Source organism: Labrus bergylta, chromosome 8 (assembly GCF_963930695.1).
Source record: "Labrus bergylta chromosome 8, fLabBer1.1, whole genome shotgun sequence".
Lineage (NCBI taxonomy): Eukaryota > Metazoa > Chordata > Actinopteri > Labriformes > Labridae > Labrus > Labrus bergylta.
In genome coordinates, this window is record NC_089202.1 from 9,956,337 (window position 1) to 9,975,856 (window position 19,520).

Genomic DNA, 19,520 nt, shown 5'->3' on the forward strand with positions numbered 1-19,520 from the left:
TTCAAGTGTCCCATTGAATACTTTATGAAATTATATGCTTTTTACACATCTAGAACATTACATCACAGTATAAAAATAGCAAATACATACATTAATACATCAATGATGTACAGTATGATACATTTATACAAGAATCTAAAAAGTTTGTTTATAGGCATCAGGAATGTTTTCTTTCAGTAGAAAAGTATGTCACAAGTCTGACCTACAGAGACAAACACTCACATGTTCATGCACATGCACACCTACGAGACATTTTAGAATCTCTGATGAACCTGAAGGTCATGTCTTTGGACAGTGGGAAAGAGCCAGAGTACCTGTAGGAGAACCCACACATGCACAGGGAGAATATGCAAACACCACACCTGTCTGACGGGGATTCAAACCAGGAATGCTGTTGCTGTGAGGAATCAGCGTTAACCACTGCACCAACCTGCAGGCCCGGTTAACAAAAGTTCACATTGATCAGTTTGCTGTCCCTTGTCTGTTTAGCGTCAAACAATTATAACCTAAAAGTCCCACTGGTATAAACTTTTACAGGATTCATACACATTATGTAGATCTTCATTAAAATCGTACTGGTGAAATCTATTACGATAGATCGTTTTAAAACCTGCTCTTGAGTTAATGCCGAGTCTCAAAAAGTAAATGTTTTGTGCACATGAAGAATAGAAAAATCTATCTAACAGATAACATTATTGATATCCAGGATGGCTGACCTTTAAAAATGTAACCGTAAATGAAACACTGAAATGACATCTTATTATACGACTTCATCACATTTGCTCAGACATATAGTAAAAAGTGAGTGACAGCACTTCAGTTTCTTCTGTTCCAAAGATGAAGTGACGTTCCTTCACAGTTCAAAAATTGTGACAACATATTTTACACTCAAGTGAGGTTTCAAAATATAGTGCAAGTAGCTGGTGAATTTCAAACATTTCTTCTCATGCTTATATGTACAAATAAGTATAAATCAATAAAAATAAAAAAAAAGATGTCGAAAAGAGCCAAGTAACATCAAAAGTAACAAAAATAATTTTAGTGTAACAAATGCTTAGACAGTATTAAAAAGTAGCTGTAGCCACCTCTACTTCACTGATTGGTTCTTAACATCCCATCATGAGGCCTCAAGGTCACTAACCTTTTTTTTTTTTTGGAACTACGAGTATTTGAATGCCAGGGTGTATACACATTGCTACTTCTAGTGGTGAATACCACTCTGACTACAAAAAGGAACCAGGATAGGTAAATGTTTACAGTGAGAATACATCATCTGAAAAAAATGGTTATTTTCTTAAATGGTTTCACACAATAAGGGTTCTTTCAGAAATATGTGCTTCCTTTCCATTCTGGAAAACAACGTGAATGTGCCTTAAAGCTACATTCTTTCTTTCTTTTGAAACCAACCTACCACTACTTCTTAAAAGCAGTATCAGGAGAGAAAAAAATGTTGTTGTATTTGTTTTTCTCAAGTGCGTGGATGTTGGTGTCATCACTAGAGGGCATTTTGCATCGCGATTTAGGAATTTGGGTATGCAGAGGTTCTGAAGATATCGAGACAGTTCACTGTGATGAGGGCACCTGTCAGCTGCCTCCACTGTCTCGTTACAGGGTTTTTCATTTTGTCCAGGACCAGGTGTAGATCCTGGATCATGTCCTTGTAGCTGTCTCCATAGCGCTGACTCCAGGAGTACAGGAAGTCATACGCTGGCTTCCACATTGACTGAAACGGAAAAGGAAATAAAGAATAGGTATAATAAGCTGCACTTCATGTCAAAAGCAAAACAGAATTCCCATCAGAATAGTCTTTTAAACCCCATAACTGGCTGTGTTAATGTTTGCCATTGAACTGACCTGGGAACCAACGTCTCCACTCTTCCCTAAATGGGGTGCTTCATAGGCGGCTATCTGAGAACTGGAGAGTTTTCCCATCTTCTCAGCAAGCTCCCGCCATCGAATTCCTAGCTCCACAGCAGTGGACAGAATGACCGTGTTCTGGATAACCCCTGCTGCAAGATTCACAGAATCCATCTTCAGGAGACCCTACAATGATGAACACAAAGAGGAACAGTAACAAAAACATTGAAATGTACTGGCCATGAGTCAAATGCTGCATTCTTTGAACCCATCGACTATCATCGTCATAAGGGCTGTGGTGTAGCCAGCACTTTTCTATGTCATGATGGACTCTCAACTCACACTGTATGAGTGAAAAGTTTACAATACACACAAAATAATGTGTAAACACTGCACGGTTCCATTGTCGAGCATGACTTAAGTGATCATTATGTCATTGTGATATAATGTTTTATGTGTTAAATCCTAACGCAGCATTGACAACTGATAATAAAGTTTCCTGTGAAAACTCTCAAGCTAAATCATATAATGATACCTGGCAGCTGGTGGTCCACTGCTAACTAGCCACATTTTTCTTGTTTATATATGTCATGACAGGCATGCCTGCTGTTGCCACAGCTCGACCAACCTGGCTTCCTAATTTTCTGTCCACATTTCACTGCATTCTGCTATGGTGCTTTCAGAGGCTGTCTGTCATTTTGCACAAAAAACACTGAAGTTGGGGAATCCGCCTCTGGCTCTGCTTTAACTGTGTAAGAGTGTCGATGGACCAGAAATTCAACTGATCCTTAGAGAGCATCTGATCCAGCCGTGAATACCCTTCATACCCAACTAATGGAGCTGAAATTTGGCCTGACTTCATAATCAGTGTGGTTCAATTTTTTTTGTCAGAAACGTCCTCAATTGGCACAGTGCATGTCCTGCCGTAAGGGATGAAGGATTTCCAGGTCAGGACTTTTTCATGTACTTGTTATTGTTAAAAGTTTGATTGGCAACTTGAGATATGACAACTGAGTTGTACGTGAGAGATGACGTTTACTACTGGAGCTTTAGCCTAAATTGTTTGCAGATACCTGTTAATAAAGATTAATCTAATACTTGAGTAACCTGAGATTTCCACCAATAGGTGCTTGAATTACATTACTGCACATGCATTTACCTGAAACTGTTTTCCTGCATAAAACCAGTGCCTGAAGGCAATACTACTTAGACTACAAATGGAAACCACTGCATTGGACAACCACAATTTTCAGCTTATAGTCATACAGGCTGTGACTTAACTATAACATGAGTGGTATGTGCATACATCTCCATTATTTTTGTGGAATTGATAAAAATATACTCATTAACAATGTGATATCAACAGTTTATAGAAATACTGTTTCCTTAACTTACCACCATGAGCTCATGCAGAAACTTCCTTATCCTCTCAGCATGGCAGTCTTCCTTCAACTTTTCCAATACACTGGCCACTTTCTCTGCCTCTGTCTCAGTGTAGCTCCGTGTGATGGTGTCCAAAGACAGGTTTCTATACCCCAAAACATTAGCAAATCCTCTCCAGGTGGTGATGTGTTCAGTGACCAATGTCTGGATAGCAGAGTACATGTAGGTAAGCTTCTTGAAGGGCAGCATCATGTTGTCCAAGAGGACCTCAGTAGTAATTTGAATTCCAGTGAAGTCGATCACTTGGTCTCTGGTAATGAGCTTGACATTTTTGCAATGCACCAAACCAGTCCTGCCTCGGAGGAATCCGATGTACCACTCCTTGACCTTAGAGTTACCCACTGACTTTACAGTCTCTCTGGATAGGAGAGCCACTGTGTCCCCCTTGAAGTACTCTAGAAGATAATCTACACGTGGTTGACGGAGAACTGACTTAAGGGCTACACCGTACCACTGTAGTTTCACAGGTCTGTCTGTAAATTTGGGGAAATCTTGAACATATTCCTCAGGAATAGGTGCTGTCTTTGCCAATTCAATCCGCTTGTCTGACTGTTTTTGAACTCGCTTTTCTGATCTGATGGGTGCTGCGGGAGGGGAAGACACCTGGAAATTTGCAACAGTGGTCGTGTTGGACTCCTTAACCTCTAGATCTAGTTTGAAGGGAGTCATTTCTGTATTGTTTGCACAGGATATTGCTACTGGCAGATGCAGAACTGTGCCTATTTTGAGCTGACTTTGTCTAACTTCTTTCAGGTTGTCCTCAGGTTGTATTTTAAACTCAGATTCCGTGAGGCTTACTCCGACATGCAGGTTGTTCAGTTTGTCTGGTTTAAAACCATGTTTTCCCCAAAGCTGAAGAACTAGTGGAGGCAGGTTTTTGTTCCCTTTGCAGATTGCTGAAAATGGAAGCTTGGGTGGAACATCCTCATGACAGCAAACTACTATGACAACCTTGAATGAAGGATGGATGAATCTGGGACCATAAACTGCTATTGTGATTTGGCGTTCAAGGTAATCCCAAATTGATGTTGCAGGGGCTTGGATTGCAGAGGCCTGTGCAACTGCGATCACATAAAAATGTGTCTTCAAGTCCTGCAGCTTCATCTGCATCTTGTTTTTGTGAATGTAACAGTTGTTTACTATACCATAAGGTCCTTCTCTTTTATTAGACACCAGTCCAACCACAGTAGTCATCATCTGACTAAGTGGATCATTCTTGACCTCTCCAGACAGTTTAATATCCAGAGAGATACACTCCTTTGTGTTGATTTTGCTAAGGACCACCTCTAGAAGTGGACTCATGGTAGTCACGTAGTTGTTATTGAGTCCAGGGGGAGGGTCTAGCATTGCTTTGAGTGTAACTTCCTGGACTTCTCCAGAAGGAACGTTGCCCTCTGGAATATGGATCCTGATTTCTGAGTCTGGTAACTGTACTATACCTCCAGTATGGCCGATCTTGGAGATGACCTGAAAGTTGGAGGCCTGGGTCTGAGCCCACCCTGGGCTCTGGCTCATCAGATTTAAGTCCAAACATGAGCGTGTGAGTTGCCTGTGGCTTAGCCAGGCCATTTTATAAGCCTCTCTGTCATTCTTTAGCCACTCAAAATCTGGATTCAGCACCGTCCCAGGTGGTGTGAAGCTGTTCTCCTGTTTTGGCACTTTTCTCTCCAGATCGTCCAAAATGTCTGAAGCACTTCTCCATCTCCCAGATCTGTTGCTCACTTTGTGTTTGTTCTGCAGAAAGTTTCCTACATTGCCTTCATCTGAAGATGTGCTGATGGCATCATCGGTATTTGGGTCCACATGTTTTCCTATGTCTTGTTTCCCATTTGATGTGTTGGAAATGTGTTTTTCAGTACTGTTGTGTACAATTTCATCCAAGAATGGATTTGAACTGGACAGTTTGTTCCAAAAAGGATTGTTTGACTGTGATGAAAGTGCAACTTCTGGCTGTATAAGTGGCCACTCGAGCTTCTGTGTTACTGGTTTTACATACCCACCTGTGAAAATATAAGAATTTGTTCAGGATGACTGTGAATATTTTTAACCATTTTTTTAGAATCAAAAAGCAGGCTGATTATGCTAACAGTAAAGTTTTACCCTTCAGGATGTTAGTGGCTGATGTACTGTCATTCAGATCGATCAGTGTCCCTTCAGATTTACTTCGCATTAGACTCCCAACACGTTGGAAGGATGTTGCTCTTCCAGCTGCCATATTACATCTGTAAACAAAGAAATGAGGGCTGTCAGCATTAAGTAGTTTTATTGCAATTAATCGCATCATATTTTGGGCTCATTGTCGATAAGCCTGTTTCTCCCTGTGTAGTAACACTTGTGGAAAAAACACACTGCTGAATCTTTAAATGGCTCATTGAAATTAACAAAACTCTTAGAGAGCTCAGTTTTTAAGTTATAAGTAATATCACCCTTATTCCATTTAGCAGTTCACTTTTTTACTGCTCATTTTAGCTGTTTTCATTTAGTTTTTGATCAGTAACTAATTTCTTCTTCCTTGGTTAAGTTAATGTCTTAACTTTCGATCTACCGAAAGGTATACAAAAGTTTATAAATATATATATATATATATTTTTTTTTTAAATGCGAAATAATGGAATCATCCGAGCTGTAATTGGGCGAGAGGCGGGCTATACAGGGCTAGAATTAAAATATCACCAAGATAATTGTAGTTTGAGCTACCACCCATGAGCTAAACATACAGGTGCAGCTAATCCAAATGATGTCAGCAGGCAACTGCAGCACTATTTCAGAGTGTGTGAATAGCCACAGACCTGTGGATGAAACTAAACTGAAGAAGTTAACTACAGAGCTTGTTAAATTGGCAGCAACTGACTGCAGTCCAGTCAAGATTGTGGACGACTCTGGTTTAAGGGACGTCCTCTGGTAGGCATGTTGTGACCAAGTATTTGCTTTACCATCGTGGGGAACAGTAGTTTCGTGCATAAACATGCTGTATGAAACAGAAATCAACCAAACTTTAACAGCACTTTGAAGCTGTCTCCTACCGCCAAATACATCTTCAAGTCAAGATCATAAAGTACCCTATTTTGCATTTATTTTATTCCCAAATCAAGACACTGGAACTGGAATTGCTTGACATTGTACCCTATTTCATACCCTATACTTTTATACATTAATCGTCCTTATAAGTTTTCTAGAGAGCTTGACACCATGGTCAATCATGCAAACAGCTGATTAAAACATATGCTACACTGTATACATATTGATGTTTGTCATCTTTAAATAAAGATGTCGAACTTCACAACTGTCAATATTAAATAGTTTTCTTCTTCCCCTTGTCATACTTAATTAGGCTTTATGTGGGCAATAATCTAGCAATATAAGATCTTATGATACTACAATTCCATTTGTTATTTTGTGAATTGTAAGTTAATTTACAATTTGCTTACATCATTGATAGCACACTGAAAATGTATCAAACGGTTTCTCGTGTTTTGGGTCATCATAGATTCTAAAGGGAATTTTGTATCATTGTATACTACACAAGAAAATGAAAAAGAGACTAGGCCTATACAAAGCATATGACAGATTTTGTAAAGCTTTGTCACATGACCACAATCAATACCTAGACTATAAAAGACATATGAGTAAAGGAAGTGTTCTGTTTCTACTGTTTTCCTTCAGCTCAGTGAGCCTCAGGCGTTCTGCCTGTTACAGAAAACTGTCCCAAACACAGAATAAAGCCTGAACTCTTCAGCCTGTCACTTGTTTGCGTAAAAGGACACTACCCATTCATGACTTGTCACAGTGAGTCAGTCATTAATAATCTGGTTTCTTACACCACTGCACAAAAACAGGTTGGTCTTGTCTAGTCTATGACACAGCAGTCGCTTCTCTCAGTGCTTCTTGCTATGATCCAAGTGCAGTAACACTGTAATACAGACATTAAAAACCTCTATGCTCATTAATATTTGCATAACAGGCGCACTAAGTATACACTGACTGCACTATGAGTCCTGTACAACAATATCCCTTTCTCAGTATAAATCAATTCAAATTATTACCTCTTCCGTGTTTCTCTTTAAGACTACTTATAGATTCAATCAGATTAAACTCTCCTCAGAAAAATATAATGTTTATGAATAATTCAAAGAGGATAAAACCCTCAGCAGCAGAAAAGATTCTGACACAACTCCTGTAACTAAAACTTCAACAATGTCAGCAAACAGGTGTAGCTTTCTCAGTAGCCTACACATTAATACAGTAGATCACATGCAGGCCATTTCCTATCATGAAAATATGAAAAGCAAACCTATGAAGTCCGAGATAAGAAATCCAAGTTTTATCTCACCGTCGGCACGAGATTGTTTGTAGTTTTACTTGAGCGCGTTGGCAGGAAGAGTCCACTATCACTTACTCTTATTCTCTAGGGCGTACCTGCTCCTCATGTTACAACTCTTTACCTGCGCTCTTCACTCGTCTGTGTGCGCTCGAGCTCGGAGCATGGAGCATTTTGGGAATGGGAGTTTAAAAGGAGACAGGGAGCCCAGCGGAGGAGTGGCCTATCGTGTTTAGAAACTACAATACCCACAAAGCACCGCTTTATTTAGGCACGAGACTTTACACCTGAGCGATACTTGTAGTATCGACAAGAGTCTGACAGAAGTGATAAGCATGCAGTGACACATACTGGAGGTTACTAATGTGGCAAGGAGACAAATAAAAACTAGGTTAATGCGTTAGCATTTAGCACACAGATAAGTTAGCCTATAAGACAAATGGCCTATTTAGCCTATTGACACACAGAATCAAGACAATTAGGCAACAAAAGCAGGTGCTTATATACGATAGACAACAAAATAACTAGTTTCGTATTTTCTAAATAATTTACTTGCTCTATCATATAGCCTATTATTTCTGTTAAGTCTGTCATCACTGCTGATTCCAATGATTTTAGATTAAAGCCTTAATGAACTGAGAGGTTAACAGAAGTTGATCTCATCAAGGACACAAGTCATGTTATCTCGTTTCTTGTGATGAATGCACAAATGAATCAATAGTTGAGACTGTTGTATCACATTTGATCATTTTAGTCATAATTTAAAACCCTAATCCAAATGCTTACAGCCTGTAGGGTGTAACATTTGCACACTTGATGTCAGAAATGTGTGCATAACCCTTTGGGATAAGTTTACTGTTTTGCTACATCTGCTAACTTCGCTGACCAAACCTCATGAAGCTAAATGTGTTTTCTTTTTAGCTGAATGTCCGTCAGTTTGGTATCAGTCTTCATGCTCATAAGAAACAAGGTAAGCTATCTCTATCCCTCCATATCGCACCATAGTACAGTTGCAGTAATTTCATTATCAGCACTGTCAGATGTTTATGTTAACTATTGTTTCTGAAACAGAACACAGTCTTCTGAATCAAGCCTGCTCTCTTGTGGCTGTTTTGAGAATATCAAAGGCACTGTTGTAGACATGTTATTTAGTTTTTAAACAAATGTTCAGAGCTTATCAAAGCTAACAATGTTAGAGACTTAAAACACATTTTGATGATTTCTCCTGTCTGAGTCACAGGTGCTCAGATCCAGTCCATTGGTGAAAAGAAGGAACTAGGTCTTCTAAAGGTAGAATTCCTTAAATTGCCTTTTTTTGCAGTATATTACATATGAAAAACATGTTATCAGAAAAAGAGGAATTATTCTGTTTTTTATCATATTCAACTTATAGGTATCATCCCTAACTTTGTAATTTACAACTTTGGCATTATATTTCAAATAGAGCACATTTTCAGCAAGATAGAAATTTTGTTTTTCCTGTATACAAATTTAATTAATTAAAATGGACTACAGTATTTACATGAGACCTGTTTTGCTACCAATTGTATCAAGTTAAGAGTAACAGAAAAACTGTAATGAGTAAGGCTCATTCTTATTTCTTAAACCTACATGTCAGTGCCACTTGGTGGAGCCATTTCTCCATTGTTGTTTCTGTCAGACTCCATCTATCTAGTGAGAAACTGCCTGCTGACACTCAAGCTGTGGCAGAGATTGTGAAAGTTTTAAGCTGGGTAAAACTATGGGCTGATGAAAAATGACATAAAGACAAAACAAGTCTTAATCTTTATAGTCAAAAAACACTATTTGTTAAAAAAAAGTCCAATAAACTCAATTAACTCGAATCTTTCACTATAAAAAGAGAGAGCTAAATGTCAGTCCTAAATGTTTTTAAACCATCAGATGTTGGACATGTTTGCTTGAGAAATATCTTGATAAATCCATAAATTATCTTTCTACTGAGTATATTTACACCATATGCCAGTGTTGTGGGAATTTGAGCATTTTGATAAGCTTGTATTTGAAAGTCAAGACTTTTGCTTTATATTGTGTTTGTTGTGTTGTTTGTTGTGTTGTTTGTTGTGTTGTTTGTTGTGTTGTGTTGTGTTGGAATAGCTGTCTGTACCAATAACGCAGATGCAATTGTTTTATGTCAGCCTGTATCTGACCTTGGCTGTGTCCCTTTGGTCTGTTTGTCTTGAATAATTGTGTTATTACTAGTGACGACAATCAGTGACCTTTATTTTAGCACTTTATTCTCTATAATGGAAAAGCATCAGTCAAGGATCACTGTTGTTTCTCCAAGGCTGTTAAGTTCAGTGCCATAAAGTTGAAGTTGCTTACAATGAAACATGATTTCCGAGCTGCATTTTTAAGTATAGAAACATAATAAACAGCAAAGGCCTTGTATTAATTTAATCAAGATGCTGACCCGTTCCTTATCAGCTACATAAAAATGTATCTTTAGCCTTGTATATATTATTCTTTGCTTATTTATGTTTATATTTAATGTTATACTTTTGTACATTGAGAGCAGTTTACCAAAGACAAATTCCTTGTGTGTGTAAGCATACATGGCCAATAAAGCTGATTCTTTGGCAGAGCGGTCGGTCACATTCCTATGAAAATCATTGAGACCATAAAAGTTTATTTTCAAATAGAAAAGTATGAACAACGATCCTGAAGTGACACTTTGACATGTTGCGATCATTGATTTGGGATTTTCTAAACCAGCAGAGCTTTTCTCTGTCACATTAAGTCTGCTGTTTTTTTTCATCCAGACAGGTATAACACCACCTGTGACATCAGAGAATCTAAATGAATGAAATCATTGTCATAAGGGCAGCCGTGTCAGTGCCGATGCAATCTCTCCTAATTGTTTTGACTCACCTCCTAGCCTCGTCAAATTGTCTTTCCCAAGAGTTCTGTTGATTTGATGACAATGGCAGTGCGGTGACTGGTCTTAACCACTAAATTGTCCACAGATGCATGATGGGTGAGCGGTGTCACCACAACACTGTGATTGGCTGGTCGGGCCAGAAAAATCAAATCTCATTATCAACAGCAGATCGTATTTCCACGGAGCCTCAGACAAGACTCTGGTTAAGATTGAATTTTATTTTACTTAAAAATTCCTCACAAACTCAAGTATTGAAGTATTTTTTGTTTTTCATTTTCCAAGGTGACTGGATGAAAGCTGGTTTCAGCTTCCAACACACTGCGAGCTCTGACCACAGAATTGTTTTGGCCATCATCCTCAGTTGGCAGCTCGGCCTCCTCATCCTGGCATGTGTGCACTTCCTGTCCGAGGCAGCGGCAGGATGTCCCTATGAGGACCAGGTGAGGCTGCAACAGTCTGGGAAGGTGTTAATAACATGACAACACAGAGCTGGACACTCTGAGAATATAGGCTGAAACGACTTGTACTGAAATGATCACTTTCACTGTTTACGTTTAGGTCATTTGTTGAAGCCGCTGAAAACTTGAAGGACTGTTTTTTTCTTCTTTTCTTTTTTTTTTTTTTTTTTAGAAAAGCTGTCTAATGAGCAATACATTATGAAATTAAGTTGAGTTATTCTCTCTAAATACATTTTTCATCTTTATAAGTACCCAGTATGTTTCTAAGTACTGAAGTCTCCTTCAATTCAGTTGCATAACAAAAACACTTATATGTCAAACTGTGTGCTAAAGACACAGCTTGAACGAAAAACCAAATATTTATCAAATAGCATTGTTATATTTAGCTTTATAAAAAAAAAAACCTCTGTCACTTAAACAAACTTCAATGGTTTTTTATTGACCTTGGAGAAAAATAATTCTCCAAAGCCATTTATTTTGTTCCCCTAAATGTTGCTTGGTTTCTCTTTTAACTTTGACTTTTATCTCTGGAACATGTCTGCGCCTTCACAGAAAAGGGATAAACAGTGGACAGGGGGGAGAAGAAACTGCAACGGTGGAACTATCTCATCCTTCTGAGTGTGTATATTTGCATGTATCCGCATCTGTCCCTTTACTTTTGTGTAAAAAGATAACATTTAGGAGACTTCTCAGTATCATTATTGGCCTTTTCCAGCACCAACAGTCGGGGATTGTCTATGAGCGAGATATTTTGCATCCATCCATCTCTTGAGATGGAAATACTAATACAGTAACTTTAACTAGCTTAATATTGGAAACGTTTTAAACACATTATCTATTGTATTTAGTTTGAATGCTCTTTAATATTTAGAGGGTGGTTGACTTGAAACTATAAGACCTGCAGGATTTGTGATTTGAGAGGCTCAGGCAGATGAACACCCTTTCATTGTCTTCAGCAATGCACATGTGCCATAATGTTGAAAAAAGACTTTGGCTTCTTCAAAGTTTTCCACTCTACAAAAGTCTCAGCGTTCTGCACAAACAGCTGGAAGTGTAAAAATGGTCTCATGCAGCAAGACTGACAGAGCCTGCTTAGATACTGAATCGCACAAAAAAAAGAAGAATTAAATCCTGGTTCGATTGAATGGGTGTTGTTGATAAAGATAGGCTCTGGATGGCGCTAAAAAGCTGCGCACAAAGAGCACTAACCAGAAGTTTAAAAGTCACCGGCTTCAATTTACGCTTGCAGTCAGCCAAAGACAGAAAAAACAATATTTAACAAATATAATGATTCAAAATCTTTTGCCATGCTTCAGTGATTGTAACACAATTAAATGTTCAACCTCGTTGCTCTGACGATCATTTGAAACAGGCTTTTTAGTATTGTTAATAAGTTATTGCGAAAAAAAAAACCCATCAGAAACATCATTTTAAATATGACAAGCTGCTGTTGTGTCTATTAGCCGAAAAGTAACTTACAGAAAATATAAAATCCAAGTTGCTTTTGCAAATTCAGAAAAACAGACTGAATTGTTAGAATTCAGGTTAATTCAGTTGTTACAAAAAAAAAAAAGGTGAACCAATTTTTAATGATAAAAAAAGAACTCCATTTTAAGTTCCAGTTTGCTGATAATTATGTATGATGTGAAGGGAAAGTAATGGAGTCCAACTTGACATCATGATGAGCCCTAACTAAACACCGGAATCAAGACTTAACGCCACTATTTCCTTGAATTGTATTTAAATTGGTCCATAATATAATAACATAATGTGGGTATATCAATTGTGTTAACACTGACCCTTTTATGAATATATTATTAAAACCAATTTGTATCTAAATAAAAAAGGCTAATGTGCGTAATTTTGGACAAAGTCCGCTGAGCAAGAAAGTTTGATCACAAAGACGAAAAAACACATCTTAATTATGTTTCTGAAACATGAGAAAATATAGACAAATCAAAACAGAAAAAGTACAGTACGGACCTTTAGGAAAACGGTATACATTTTAGTGATATCTAGCCGATATATCGCAATTGTTGAATTCTAATAAAATGGTAGATTAAGAGCATGACGCGTGTTTGACCTGTGTTCATTTCGGCCTCAAGAGGTTTAGTTTCGTTTTCACACTCAACAGAAAAATAGAAACCGGATAAGCCTGTTTAAAATTAATATAAAACTGACTAAATTTAAGTCAAGAATGCATTCGTTTAATTCTATAAGAATTACAATCATTTGTAAGGGAGGCCCTAATTGTTGCATGCATGCCATTCCTGGCATGAAAACACACCAGCTACACTGAGGTCATAAAAAGCAACACCTGCATTGCCTCACACCTTGGAAAATGTTTTAATATAAAATAATACATTCTAGGCCATGTTATCACATCCGAACTAACATAGATTTAATCGACTCAACAATGAGACAAAGTGAGTCGAGGGGCGGATCTGAATTCATACTGACTTTATTGAGTGGCTCACAGAAAAAGCCATTCTCGGAGGAGAAAAACAAAAATATCATTGTAAAATTAAAATCACTTTACAACATGCTTGCTTAAATTAAACGAGTGGGTAAACAGTAAATGATTTCCAAAACCTTTTACAAATAAATTCAAAGTGCGCCTAATGATAGACCCCTAAATACAAGAAAACTGTTGGTTAAATAGAACTCCTCACAATACATTTCATATCATGTCAAAGAAAAATCAAAGTACATTTCATCGTATATTTCAAATATTTACTAGAGTCCATATACAGCTAGAAATACCTATACAAAATCATCGTCTCCTGGACAAATACATTACTCACCTTTACATGGGGCTGTAATTATTCTAACCTACATTTCTCAGTATATACAACACATTTTCGCTGTAAAGTAACCTCAGCTGGTTAACTTACAGACTGCGCACAAACTGTATGCTGTAGAGTGAGTATTATTACGTGAATTAACCCTACAGCTGATGAGCAGACGGATATAACGAACCTATCCCAGCCCTTATCGTACCAACTCTACAGGTATTTGTTTTTACCGAGCAGCCCGTCTAAATGAACAACATCTCCTGCTCGATAATAAAGTGCCACAGTTTGGTTTTGAACAACATGTATGACAGCACAACTCACATTGCAGGCCTACATTTTTTTTTTTTCACAGCCGTTTTTGCACTTTTAGCAAATAAAACATCAAGGAAGTTTTCAAAATCAGACTGCAAAATAAAAAGTTGTGCCCTGCCCCAGTGTGTACAAAAAACTTGATTACACTTCCGGATGTATTAATGAAAAGATTGTGATGGTACCGCTAAGAAATCTGTAAATAGTCTGAAACACATGGGAATGGTCAAAGAAATAGGCCTATTTCTCGTTGAGTAACAACACTTTGCACACACTGAAGTATGTCCACCTTCATGTCCGCTCGGACATTGCAACACTCTGTTGTTGTATAGTTTTTTGTTTTTGTTTTTTAGAGGCCGTTCATGCCCACTCCCTGGGTTGACTCAGGTGGGTGCAACAGGTCGGGGGAATGGCACGGAGGGCTCCCAGGTGCGCTGTGCTCGCTGTCGGTATCACTCCCTCTCTTTCCTCCGCTGCCCCCGGAGCCAGAGCCGGCGGACCCCCCGGCACTATGAGTCTTTACGTGTTTACTCAGGTGATCGCTCCGCATAAATCTCTTGTTGCACACCGGACATGCGAACCTTTTCTCTCCGGTGTGCGTGCGTAAGTGTCGCTGGAGCTCGTCGGAGCGCGTGAATCTCTTCCCGCAAAAGAGCCAGTTGCAAACAAACGGTCTCTCACCGGTGTGCCATCTCAAATGCGCCTTGAGGTGTGACGTTTTACCGTAAACTTTCCCACAGCCGGGGATATGACAGCTGTGGAGACCTTTCCTTCTGAGGCTCGCCCCCGCCGGTCCCAGTCTCTCCGCCTCCTGGCAGTTCGGACAGTCGCACGTTGCTCTGCCTGAGTACCGGCGGGCAGATGACCTCGGAGACCCCGCTAAAGACGCAGGTGGAGCCCCGGAGAGCATAGTCCCCCCTGCCCCGGCTAACGGAGAGGGGCTCGTGTCCGGATAAGAAGATAACACCGGTTTGAAACCGTCCATCAGATGCTGGCCGGTTGTCAACAGGTGAGGAGAGGGGCTCGTGCTGAAAGCAGAGTGACTTAAACTGGAGTAATCAGAATTATATCCGCCCAGAGGAGAGTGCAGGGAGGTCTGCAGCCCACCGGAGTGTAAGGACGTCTGTAGTGCTGATCCGTTAGGGTTCTGAACGTCAATCCATCCCGCCCCCACGTCCCACCATGCGGACGCTCCGGTGGTTCCGACCTCTCCTGTGGGGATCCCGGGATGAGACGATTTGAACCAGGACTCGTATGGGTGCGCCACGCTCATCCTCGGATAGATGCCCTGAAGACTGTCCACTGAGGTGTGCACCTTAGAGATGAATACCGGCTGATGACTGGACTCCTGAGAGCTGCTCGAGACCGACGCCTGGAAAACAGAGTAGTCGTTTCCAAAGTGTGGACTAGACGAGGCACCGGACGTGAGAGAAAAGGCGCTGGATCCATTGGAGCTGTTGGTGCCGAAAGAGTCCGAGATGCCGGATCCATTACGGGACACCCCGAAGCCGGACAGGCCGGATCCGAGGCTGCAGCTGCTCGCCGCGGCTGCTCTTTTCCAAGGATGGAAGCCTTTTCCAAAAGACGAGGAATTATCCGAAATAGTGGACGGTGAGGGGCTCGGACTCCCAATTTTGTTGCATGTTGCAGCGAGCATGGCTAAAGGAGTCGATCCTAACCTCGGCTCCTCCTGAAAGAGACAAGAAAAGCAGTGAGATAGTGATCAGCCTGACAAGTTAAACAGGTTCAGTGCAGATAGGCTACTCCTCTACCAAGTTTCACCTCAGAAGAGAATACGTTAGTTGGGATTTCTCATGTTGAGCTCGATAAGCTTTTTGTGAATGTTTTTGAAAAGTTTTTAAAAATCATGCATAAATTCTAATCGCCTCCTACCTGGACAAACAGAAAGCAGACGATTGAAATTCAACACACCAGCGCTTACAAAAGCATGCCAAACAGGACAACGAGGAAAACATGCGTTTGTTTTGAGCACCAGCAAAAAAAACTTTTATCCTGTTTACACAGCCGGAGCTTTCCCGCACCAAACCGCTTTCCTGAAACTATAACCGACGCACTGCCTCTACTGCCTGCTGTAAGTTTAATCCCCCTCCGCCGGACAATGACAAGAACTAATTAAACCAGCAAGAAAGTCCTTTCGACTCACCCCTAGAAGTGAAGTTGCCATCACACAAAACAGTGCCCTCCTCAGAGGATCTTTTTATATTTATGAATCAGAGCACTGTTTTTTTAGAGGTGTGCAATACAATGATGTGTTCCGCCCATTCTTCCACAATTGTAGGCTCCTCTCCGGGCTTTGAAGTGCCGCTGTGACACGGGCGACCAATCAGCGGCCTCGTCCCGCCGCACTGCCACACAAACCACCGTGAGGTCATCAATAGAGCGCCCTCAGACAGCTCTCCACCTTCCTCCACCCCCGCCCCCCCCCCCCCCCCCGCCGCCCCCTCCATAAGAAAAGACAGCGGAAGGAAGGTAAAGTTAAATGAGGGTGAATTAGGAAGGAGGAATTAGGGGTCCACTTATTGAAATCTTTTTTTTTTTTTTTTTTTTTTACAGAAAATCACGTTCCATAAATCTGAAGACGCAGGACGATGAGCTGTGTTAGACTGAAGTAGGCCTAAGGTCACTAAACTGTGACCCACACTAAAAGGAACACAAACAAGTAAAAAGAAAAAATGTGTAGGCCTAAAGAACATTTGTGTCCCATTTAAAATGAACCTACTATATCACTGTTTTAGCCCAAACAGTTTGCATTAATTCTTTCAAGTTTACACTTGTTGATGAGCCTTTTGTTTTTCTTTATTTAGCCTATCTTTTCATCTTCCTCTTTCTAACTTCTTTAGGCTCTGGCATGTATCTCCCCGCGGGATTTTTCATGTTTTAAACTTATTCAAAGTTAATATACACAAACTAATACACGAAGACACAAAGGTGGCCTTGTTCTGCTATAGTGGACCTATATTACACCGTCTCAAACTTTCACATTACTGTAATTGTGCTCAATTATCTTCAACTGTTTTGATTAAAACTGGCAGATGGAGCATTCCGTTGGAGGATGAGTCATTTTATGATGCTCTTAAAAGCAGCAGACGACGAAGAAGACGATGAGAGGCAAAGAATGTGCTTTATTTTTTTGCCCCAAATAAAAACGGGATAAAAGAAGGAATATCGCGACAGATGGGTTGGGCCTATTGGCACTGTTGCGTTAGGTTGACAGAGATCATTTATTGTGTCAGATTAACTTTAATAAAAGCTGGTTATATTGAATAGGTTCCTCACTTTGCACACTGTCATTTAGTTAAATGTATAGGGAAAGCTGATGTTACATAATAAGAACTTGTGGGCTAAACGCGCGTTGAACCCTGGGACTCTCTGTGGGCGCTATTAGCATGCAGTGTGCACCGAAGGCATAAATTTCATTTGAATTTCAAATTTAATAACGCAGGAGGTTTTTAATCATCCGCACTTTTATTTGTTTGATATTAACATGCTTATTGACCGGCTCTGTTGACCAGCTTGGTCATTACAGGACAGGGAAAAGTTAATTAAAACGACCAGGGATTATTCATCACATCATCTGCCTAACCCATGTCGCTTCCTTTATTACACAGCGTGATAGATGGACTCTCTGATTAATTCTTGTGTTTCTAGGATTGGACAACAGCTTTTTGGATTAATTTACACCGCTTTACCTTCAGTTGTAAAAAAAAAATGAAGGGGCAGGAAAAACTAAAACAGGCCAAAAATTATTCAAAATGTTTCGCATAGGGGAAAAAACAAACAAACAAAAAAAAGGTGCAGCAATAAATACACTTATTTTAATGTTTAATTTATAGCACGTCTGTTATTTATAGTGGCAAATGTCATCCAACATTTGTAGAGAATTTAAACAATTTCCGGATAATAATTTTATTAATGAATAAATGTCAATCTTAACTTTAAATAATTACTCTTGCTATAAACTCACGCGTAAAGTGTCGATTTAATTAATTAAAAAGACCATGATGGGTGAAGATAAGACATGTTTTTTTTTTTTTTTTAAAGCAAGGACAGATTTTAGATAATCGGACAAAACAACACACACACACTTGCCTTATTGACGTTGGAGATAAGAAAGAAACTCATATCGATCTGTTTTCTGCTCGCTCATTATTATTTTTTTTATTCCCGTCAAACCAACAAATCAAACAAACCCGTCGATCAATCTTAGCAACCTGTGAAAATCGTCTAAAAGGTACGTTTAAAGGCGAATAAAAATGTGACAAAGTAATAAGTAGAATAAAACCTACGTACCGTGCTGCTCCGCTCCGCACTGCTTTCATTGATTGACCCTCGACGTTTGCTCTCTGCAGAGGAAAACACAACATCTCCTGCTGCCGGTGTGACTGTGCACCGGGCAGGAGATATGTAACACTTGATATTCAATTAGGTATTACTTGGGGGGAGAAATCGTCTCACTTCTATTTCCTCTGCTTGCACCAAAGCACCTTACAGGTACATACATGTGCAGATATTGTTGTTATTTTATCATTCAGGTTCATATTGGCTACCAGAATTTTTTGGGTAAAATCTGTGCGCAAAACTGGTTTTCCCCTTACATTTGTCTCCTATGTTGTGACCATTCTGCGTAGTACTGATTTTACGCATTTGGAGAGCAAGGTTTGAGCTGCAGCTACAAGGAACATACAAGGGACATGTTGGCCTCTGGTGACAAATTACCAAGTGATCATCCCAGCAAGACCGATGTCAGAGGTCAGTGTGATAACTCCTCGACAGGAAACGTCTTCCTGCCGGGGCTATATGAGTTATTTAATCCACGTGCAAGTTAAAAATCCAATAGTCTAATTTATTTTTAGCGCACTACACACACACAAAAAAACGCTTTATTTTTTTTTTCCTGTTGCTTTCAGCATATTAGAGGGTCGGTGTTAGTTCATATGGTGCGCACAGGTTGTTCTTTAACGCGCGGCTGTAACTGTAAGCCCGCATTGAACAGATGTCCCCATTGAAGGCTTTCTTTCTCCTACGCACAGGGGCTATATTACCATCATGAAATCAAACTCAAAACCTGTCCCTTTCCACACCATAATGACCGAGTTATTCTGGGCCGCTGAGCAGGAACAAAGTGTGCTCAATATTGCGTGCTGCAGAATCACTGCGCTTAGAGAACCAGCAGAAAGGAGTCAAAACCAGAGATGCAGAAATCTACTTTAATGTGAAGGTTTACAAAGCAACTCGATAATGTGAGGGCCTTCCTATTAGATAATTTTCTGGAAGGAAAGGGAAGATAATCACTTGTGGCTTCAACCTGAATTTAAAAGAGTCCTGTTGCCCTGCAAAAAGCACTTTAAGTCAAAATTTCTTCAGTTTTTTTTTCAGCCATATTTTTTTAAAGATTGAATTGTGGCAATTTGGAGAGAGGA

The 19,520-nt window shown here is 39.7% G+C and overlaps 2 protein-coding genes across 4 annotated transcripts; both read right to left on the bottom strand.

Annotated features, from left to right (window-relative positions):
• Positions 1–7,768, bottom strand: macc1 (MET transcriptional regulator MACC1). Its single transcript, XM_020637336.3, has 5 exons — positions 7,631–7,768; positions 5,401–5,522; positions 3,253–5,300; positions 1,855–2,043; positions 1–1,723 (listed from the first exon to the last, which is right to left on the bottom strand). The coding sequence occupies exons 2-5, from the start codon at positions 5,513–5,515 to the stop codon at positions 1,520–1,522; spliced, it is 2,556 nt and encodes an 851-aa protein (XP_020492992.2). The 5' UTR covers positions 5,516–5,522; positions 7,631–7,768; the 3' UTR covers positions 1–1,519.
• Positions 7,769–13,418: 5,650 nt separating this feature from the next.
• Positions 13,419–18,483, bottom strand: sp8b (sp8 transcription factor b). Of its 3 annotated transcripts, none has more exons than XM_065958292.1 (2): positions 18,391–18,483; positions 13,419–15,769 (listed from the first exon to the last, which is right to left on the bottom strand). In XM_065958292.1, exon 2 carries the CDS (start codon positions 15,734–15,736, stop codon positions 14,429–14,431), a length of 1,308 nt encoding a protein of 435 aa, XP_065814364.1. In that variant the 5' UTR covers positions 15,737–15,769; positions 18,391–18,483; the 3' UTR covers positions 13,419–14,428. The 3 variants fall into 3 exon arrangements, with proteins under 3 accessions (XP_065814364.1, XP_020493075.1, XP_020493076.1); XM_020637419.3 differs by lacking the exon at positions 18,391–18,483 and adding an exon at positions 16,244–16,377; XM_020637420.3 differs by lacking the exon at positions 18,391–18,483 and adding an exon at positions 15,973–16,158.
• Positions 18,484–19,520: the final 1,037 nt, after the last annotated feature.

Bases quoted from the DNA above. Each gene is read 5' to 3' on its own strand.
- macc1 (XM_020637336.3), bottom strand. From the start codon at position 5,515: ATGGCAGCTGGAAGAGCAACATCCTTCCAACGTGTTGGGAGTCTAATG. The intron at 5,301-5,400 runs GTAAAACTTTAC...ATATTTTCACAG, and splicing joins AGCCACTAACATCCTGAAGG to GTGGGTATGTAAAACCAGTA. The intron at 1,724-1,854 runs GTCAGTTCAATG...TTTCCGTTTCAG, and splicing joins GTGGAGACGTTGGTTCCCAG to TCAATGTGGAAGCCAGCGTA.
- sp8b (XM_020637419.3), bottom strand. From the start codon at position 16,264: ATGGCAACTTCACTTCTAGGG. The intron at 15,770-16,243 runs GTGAGTCGAAAG...TGTCTCTTTCAG, and splicing joins TGGCAACTTCACTTCTAGGG to GAGGAGCCGAGGTTAGGATC.